General features: G+C 44.0%; 1 protein-coding gene across 11 annotated transcripts in view; it reads right to left on the reverse strand.

The window, feature by feature from the left end:
• The window catches only part of PXK (PX domain containing serine/threonine kinase like), a 69,298-nt gene extending 65,293 nt beyond the window's left edge, over positions 1–4,005 (reverse strand). For all 11 annotated transcript variants that reach the window (XM_064496368.1, XM_031470624.2, XM_064496377.1 and 8 more), the window contains exon 1: positions 3,806–4,005. In XM_064496368.1, coding sequence (XP_064352438.1) covers positions 3,806–3,907 — 102 coding nt within the window. In that variant the 5' untranslated portion in view covers positions 3,908–4,005. The remainder of the gene's footprint in view (positions 1–3,805) is intronic.
• Positions 4,006–8,364: the final 4,359 nt, after the last annotated feature.

The raw sequence follows: 8,364 nt of genomic DNA on the forward strand, positions 1-8,364 counted from the left end.
TGACTTGTACACACCTTGGAACACAGAAGCTCTCAGAATCCGACAGAACAAAGCTCCAAGAAAGCAGAGGCTGTCCAGTGCACCACCATATCCCCAGCATGTGCCTGGCACATGCTAGGCACTCAATACATTTCCGCTGAATGAACACCATTGAATAAATAAACTGTGCAGGAATGCAGTTTCCAAAATCAAAGATTCAAAGTGAGATCCATTTTCAGTAAAGAGCTTAACGTGTAATATTATCTTTTAAAGTGTTCCCTTAAAAAAATTGTTTCTAATGGGGAGGATGTAATTTTAGGTTTATTTGTTTATTTTTTTAACAGAAATACTGGGAATTGAACCCAGGACCTTGTGCATGCTAGGCTTGCACTCTACCACTGAGCTACACTCTCCCCACTAAATGTTCTCTATTACCACTAAATTTCTCTTTTGTTTCTCAAGAACAAAATGCACCAAATGCAGAGTCAATGGGCCCTGTTCAGATGAACCTCAGAGAAGAATAGTCAAAGAGGAGGAAATTGAGATTAAGAGCTATCACACTACAGCATACTGATCAGCAAAAGTCGGAAATGTATATTTGATAACAACCCTCTCCAAAACTGGCGGTTTCCTCTGGTTTCAATTTCAGCTAGGTAATCATTCTTTTTTTTTTTTTCAGTCAATTGACTTTAAAAGTTTTCCCTTTCATATAGTCAAGAACTTACATATTTGCCTCAACTTCATTCTGAGTGCTCCCAAAGTTTTCTACAATTTGCTTTACCTATGAGCTTTCACCAGAATTCCTTTTGTTTGGAAAATCCTTCCCTTCCGCGCTCCTCCCCACCCCTACCCCTTGCTGAAAGCATCCTCTCCCTAAATACTGTCCTTTATGGAAGCCTCATTTCCTTGTAGCAGAGGCCTGGTCTATTTCCTGAGGCTAAATTCACTGTGCTCCATAAAAGTCAAAATCATTCAAACCACAGTCAGGCACAGAATCACCTACCAGCCTGCACCTTCTGCCGGTCACTCACGCCAATATGCCTTTCTAGGGGTGACCTTGTGTTCTCTTCATTCTTCCAGCATCTGTATATTCCAATCCACAGAATTGCCCCCTCCCAAGTCCATAAATCCTAAATCATACGTAATGTAAGAATTTCTGCTATAAATTCTGTTTCCCAAGACCTTATTAAATGAAAGGAACCATGGAAAGAAATCAGCTTCCTGGCAATAATAACACGTTAATGTGTTTAACCTTTTGCATGTACGTTGCCAGAAAGTGAATAGATGGAAGAAGGAAGCAATGCATTCTACAAATACTTCATAAAAATTATCTTATTTGACTTTTGTAACAGGCAGGGCAGGCATTTATTACCCTCATTTACAGATGATGAAACAAAACATCAAAAAGGTTAAGTGACTTCTCCAACCAATGTCATGTGACTAGCAAGTGTCAGCCCAAACCCACATTAAGGCCTTGCCTCTACCAACCCAAAGGATGTCTACCAAGTACTCTCTGTAGGTTTCTATCCTACGGCCAAGGAGTAACTTCCTAGAGATTCAGCATTTCAAAGGGAGGATGGTCCTCTGACTTTTGGGATATCACTTCCCCTCACCTAGCAAGCCAGAAAGCCACCTTCAACCTTCCCAATGCCTTTTCTTCTATATAGCACCCTTAACTACTACTTTCCAAAACAATTTGCTACAGTTTCTGTCTTAAAAGGACTTACTCTTAAGGCACTAATAGTCCAAAAAGTTTGCATCAGCATATGATTTTCTCAGTAAAGCTCAGAGCTGATGCAATATTTCTGTCTCAGATTTTACAGCTAAGATGACAAAAACACAGTCAAAAATTACACAAGACAATGCTGCGTTTTCTTACTCTACCACATCTGCCTCTATGTGACTCCTGTGAGTCACTGCCTTTTGTGTTCAGTCATCATTATAGGAACTGCCATTCTCTACGCTAAACTGTTTTACTGATTTCCTGAAGAAAAGCTCTGCAGTAAAAATGGAATCCTATTACATCTTTCACCACCTTGCTGAAGCACTGACCCCTTATAACAGAGTCTCAGATGCCAAGTTCTCATTTTTATCATACCCACTTTACACAAACAGAAAAAGAGACAAAGGTTGCAATTCTTTTGTTTATTCACTCAACAAACACATATGAAATCCTATCAGATGCCAAGGACAGGGACCCAAAAATGAACAAAAAGTGTCCCTCCTCTCACAGCCTGGTGGAGAAAAAACTAAAGAAGTAATTACAGAATAAACTGATCAGGATTAAGGTGTTGGGGTCAGTGGCCATCAAGAAGTGCTTTCTGGAAGAAGTTGTCTGTAAGCATTTATAAGCATCTCTCTGTAATTTCAGTACCAAAGAGACCTAAAAGGCTCAGCCCCACTCCCTGAAAAGTTATAAGATTTACTTGTCAACAGTCAATTAAAAAATCAAATAGCAGAATTTACTCTTGACCCCCTGCCCTAAATTTCAACCCTTAACTCCTATTCCCTTAGGCACAAATTACAGAGGGTTTAACAAATTCTGTCCTATACAGTGCCTTCTCACCAGTCTGTAGAACAGGATTAAAGACATGCACAATGAAACAAAACGCACTTTTAAAAAATATGATCATTTTCCTAACTGGAAATGAAAACTTTAAACAATGCAAGCCCTACAAAGCATGACTGTCGGAAGAGGAAACTGAGGTTTAAAAAAGTCCCACTTTAATACAACAGAATAAAAGGTCTCTTTGAAGTCACCAGAACAGTTTAAGCAAAAAGAGAAACAGAAGGCTATTGTGAGGCTTTAGCCTCCAGATGATAAACCCCAAATACACTGCAATGGTAAACAAACAAGCCTCTGAGCCGGACTCTGACTTGTTAGGTCTAACAAAACATTACAATTTAAAGCATCTCTCTCTCTCGCCATTCATTATTTCACCAACAATGAATGGTAGCTCCTGTTTTTTTGCTGATTCCTGGGTTTACTGCCTGTACATTACAATGCATGGTGTGCTTTTCAAAACAAGGTACTGACAAATGAAAACAACTATGGTTTTAAAGACCCATAAAAGAACATACATGTAACAGAAATGCACTTTGTGTTTACTACGAGCACCTATTACTCCTTTATGGTACTCCAGTGGATTTTAAACTCAAATGAGTGCTACCACGGCCGCTGAAGAGCAAGTCAGAGGCGGGAAGGAGCACATTCATACACCTGCCTCAGCAGGACCCCAGCCTGCCTCCCTCACCATCTCCCCGTGCCTCCCTCACCATCTCCCCGTGCCTCGACCAAGCAGCTGACCTGGAAATGGGGCCCCAGCCACTCTGCTATCTCAACAAATAGGCTCTAAAGTCATACTTCCATTTGGCCCAGCAGCCCCTCGTCCCCACCACTCAGATCCCCAAAGGAGGGAAACTCAGCGACCCAAAGAGGAGACGGCTGCCGGAGGGCAGAAACGGATGACAAGGTCCTAAGTGGTCTCTCTACTCCGCTGGCCCGAGGTGGGGCCGAGAATCCAACACCTCCCCCAACTCGGAGTCCCTTTCCAGGGCACCGCCGAGCCCCTCCCACTCCTTGACCCAGGGGGCTACGGTTCCCACCCTCGACCCCTCCGGACCTCCGCTACCGCCTGGGCCCCGGGGCCCCTGACCCAGGAACACCGCCACGCCAGAGCCCTATTGGCCTGGGCCGCCGACCCCAGCCCCAGCCCCTGCCCGGGCGACACTGCTCGGCCCGCATCCGGCCCGCGCCGGGCCGCCCGCAACCCTCTCGCGGCCCGGGGCCGCCCCGCGCCGCCAGCCCGCCCGCCCGGCCGCGCACCGTGTGGGACTGCAGGCTCTGGCTCGCCTCGATGGCTGCTGTCAGTGGCACCGTGTCGTCCAGCAGCACCTTGCCGGCCGGCGGCTTCTCCATGAAGGCCATCCCGGGACGCCAGTCCGCCACCGCCTCCCGACCAGCAGCAGGAACCAGAGGCGCCGACTCCCGCCGCCCGCCCGGCTCCGCCGCCGCCGCCGCTGTCAACACGCACCGCCCCACGCGCCGCCGCCGCCGCCGCCGCCGCCGCCCGGCGGGCCCGCGGGGTCCTAGCACCGACCCTCCTACGCGACCGTTGCTGTCAACACGGGCCGCTCTTCGCGCCGCCGCCTCCCGCGGGGTCCTAGAGCCAAACTGTCGCAGTCGCTGCTGCCCTGGACCTATGCCTCCAAGTTCTAGGCAGTCGCACCGCAGACCCGGCACCTTAGCACCGCGCCTCAGACCTCGTGACAATTCTCCCTAAGCCATCGCCTCCAGAGATCCTCAGATCCAAAGGCACCGCGTCTTGGGCCCTGCTATCCAGGAACCCTCAGGCCCAAAGATCCCGAAACCTCTCAGTGTTGGGCTTTTTGCATTAGGCCCTCAGAAGCTGTATTCTCAGACTTGAGACCTTTAGAACTGGACCTTTCCCACTGAGGCCTCCTAGGCCAAGGATCTTAAGACCCAGAAAAAAGGGACTTCAGGATTGGACCCTCAGTCCGTGCCCTGCAGATCCAGAGACTTTCTGAAATAAGCCCGTCAAATTCAGGTTTTATAGGGAACTCTCGAACCTGGTTCATCAGACTCAAGGACCTAACAGCTGGGCCCTCAGAATTGGACCCCACAGTTGGAGCCCTAGGACTCCAGCAACCTCAGACCCAAGTTCTTTGAACTGGGAACTCTAAAAACTGGGCATTGGTCTAGGAACTCTACCTCTACCCTTTGCCTTAGCTCAGCCCACAAGGCCTTCAAACCTGACAACCCTCAACTCCAGACTTAGCTTCGTCAGTCCCACTATACTGGTTCCAAGAACCCTAAACCCAGAGCTAGAGAACTCTGCGATCAACTTCTCAGCTCCAATTTTGCCCTAGTCTGCTTGAACCCAAGGCCACAATCCGGCCCACCCACAGTGCTCTCTCCCAGGGCAGCATCCCAGGACAGTGAAGTTAGACTTGGAATTAGATGACCAGGATCTCTAGGGCTCCAGGATTTACCAGCTGAGTGACCCTGAATAAGTTCTCCAAACTCTCTGTGCCCCAGCTCCCCATTTGCAAATTTGAGAAAACTGAGATCTGCAAAATTCCATACTTGTACGAAAAGGTTGGTATGAGGAATGTAGTAGGATGCAAGGGGCTCAGCACATAATAAAACCTCAGACAATACTAGTTTCTTCCTTCCCCTACAGTTCACAGACGGAAGTTTCTAACTCTCAAGTTTATCTTCCTTAAATTTCTACATTTCAGACAACAAGAGAACAAAATTTCTTGGAAACCCCACAACAATCTGACATCACAGCAAAGGCCTAGAGAGCATCTAAAGGGTAGCCTCCCCAGATCTCAAGCTTAATGGGATTGTTGGGCAACTCCAAGTGACCAACTAACCATGATAGACTGACTTAGGGGCCAAAATTCAGTGGAGAAAGATGTGAAGAGGGAAACATGGAACTTCATGATTAAGTCCTAAAATAATCAGAATTCTTCCTGCATTCCATGTTTGCCCCACTGTGTTTAAAAGTAGCAGTCTATTAAAGCAAAATTATGTATCACTTAGGGACGATTCAATTTTTTACTTCCATTTCTTTAAGGCAAATGACTTGTTTCATTACAAGAATCACAGAAACCAAAAATCTGCTTTGATCATTTACTCCTATCATGTGGGCTGGCCAAGACTCTTCTCGCATCCTTCTGGTGGGAGTATAAATTGGTCCAACCTTTCCAAAAGGCATTTATGCATACAACAATTCACTTACTGAGTTACTTAACCATGTAATAGGCCTGGTACTAGCAACTGGGATTTGACAACACACATCAAGGGCTTTGAAAATATTCTCATGCAGTAATCCCGCCTCCAGGAGAGTATCCTAGTGAAATAATCAGAGATCAGTGCAAATATAGAGCACTCAAGGATAAATATCTAATAGGGGGTTGGACAAATCATGGTACAATTATAAAAATAACATTTTGCAATGATTAAATATCACAGTACCAAATACTTAATGTTGGGAAATGCTCTTGATATAACAATAAGTAGAAAAAGGCAATATATGCATTTTATGATTCCCAAGTTTTTAAAATTTATTTATAGGAAAAACACCAGGAGAAAGCCCACAAAAATAGTGAGGGTCTGTAGGAAGTAGATTCATGATGCTTTCTATTTTTTTGTTTTTCTGCATTTTTCAAGATGTCACTAATGAAGGTATTTTACTTGTATGATTAGGAAAAAAATAATAGTATTACACAACTGAGTTGTAAAGGTCATCAAATGAGAAACTGTCATCTTCCTCACTATGGAAATGAAACTGAAAGTGCGAAATCAGATATTTGATGGAATGAAGCCAGAGACTCAATCAAGCCTTTCCCTGTTCTCCGGAAATTCTTGCCTGAAGCCTATCAGAATAAATACTATGGTGGGCCTTATAATTTCATCTTCTCAGATCAGTGCCCTGAGGATCCTGGACTTAACTGGATTCCCCTGATCCTATGGAGACCAGGCCCCAAATCCTATCAGAGTCTCAACATCCATTTGGCTTTTGAAGTGGCTCACACTGAAAGTGGGGAAACCTTCTGCAGTCCACAGCTGATCTCAATCAAATCAGCTTTGCTTCTAGTCTCAAGCTGGGTAAAGCAAATGAGGTCTGGAGTACCTCAGTTGTTGCCACATACACAAGTACTCAGGGCTGGCAGGGGAAAAAAATTCTTACTCTTGTATGTTGCCGAATGTTTAGATGGCCCACAGGTTGTTTATCTAACAACTTGACGTTTGGCCAGATTGACTGAAGATAATGAGTTCTAGCGGACGCTTCTAGACCTGGCAACTTCTCGACAAATCAAATCATAGCTTACAAAAACCTCAGCGTTTCCTAAGCCGCATTTTCTCCCAAAATGATTTTTTCTTTAACTATTCATGATCTGGGAAAAAAAAGAACAAAATTCAACTTATATTTGATCATTTTTACTTCCCTTACATGTTGATGTTTTCCATCACAGAGGAATTTTGCTCAGGGTTTATAAGGTCATATGAACTGTGGTCTAGCTAAGAGCCACCCTAGAAATTGATTGTGGTCTAGAAATTGACTATGGAGCTTCCTATTAATCCTGTTCTATTTATACAGTGTCAACATTTGTCTCGGGTTTTCTTATGATTTTGCTCCAAACCAAAATTTCTCTGAAGATGCTGAGAACTCTAGTCTCTGCTGTGTTTGTAATTTGAATGAAGAAAAGCCAAGAACAAAGGAAGTGAAACATCTGGGACCCTGGAGATACTCAAGTGCAGCCCAAGAGTAATTCCACAGCACTCACATTCTGCTCCAGTAGAGCCCCTTAATAAATCAGGTCAGCACATGAGGCATTCAGAGTGGCAAAGCTGCCCAGAGTGACTGTCAACCTTTGGTAGAGTATGTTTTAATATAAAAACTTAATAGATGTAATTTAATAGCAATTTTCTTTGGGAATAAATGGGTCTCTTAATCAACTCTAAGAACATAAAAGAAAAATGACTAATAATTCAGCACAAAATGAAAACCTGTGGTTACCTAAGAAGTACCAAGGTGCATTTAGTAGTTTCTTCTTTTTCTAGACGAATACACAAGATGAATGGTGGCTGTGGTGAGGCTCTCTCCCTGTTGCTACTTAAGATCTGCTGCAAAAGAAATGAGTGGCATTTCACCAATACGGAAATGTTTCTAATAGAATATAAAAATCTGTTAACCAATTTTCCAGTACATTAGGCTGAAATTGGCTTAAGATGGGTATATATTTCTATGGCAATCAAACATTTCATAAATTGCAGTCTTATAATGACCCATGTGGAAAGTGCTAGCACAATTTGGCCTGCTGTGTTAGTCAGTACTTTTGTACTCACTTCCACTTGTGACCCAGTACAGCCAAAGCCACTTCTCAGCTACCTGAGAGAGGATTTCCTAATTTGAGGGTCACTCACGCTTTCATTAGAAGAGTCATTCTTTCTGGCAACTTGTATAGAGCTCAAAATGGAAAAGCCAACCAGTTAGTTTTTGTTATAGCCGGCTTTAACAAAGTATGAGTGGTTTGAGAACCTTGGTGCTGAGTAAAAATAACAAGTCATCATTTATAGAGAAGTATCCCCAACTTCTTGCCTACTTCTCTGTTCCATGTATTGATTCACAAAGATCAAAGAAGACCATGACATCTTGGGAGCTTTAAAAAAATGGAAATGCTCATATTGAGAAGCTACTTTTAAGTTACACAGTATCAATCAGTTATCCGCCAGATCTGACACACACTTCTCTCCAAACCATACTTGGCTTGCACATAATTTTCCGTCTTTAGAATAACCGTATCAGTAATTCTGGTCTGAAGACAAATAATCACTGACTGTCAACTTAGAAA

Source organism: Camelus dromedarius, chromosome 17, assembly GCF_036321535.1.
Source record: "Camelus dromedarius isolate mCamDro1 chromosome 17, mCamDro1.pat, whole genome shotgun sequence".
Lineage (NCBI taxonomy): Eukaryota > Metazoa > Chordata > Mammalia > Artiodactyla > Camelidae > Camelus > Camelus dromedarius.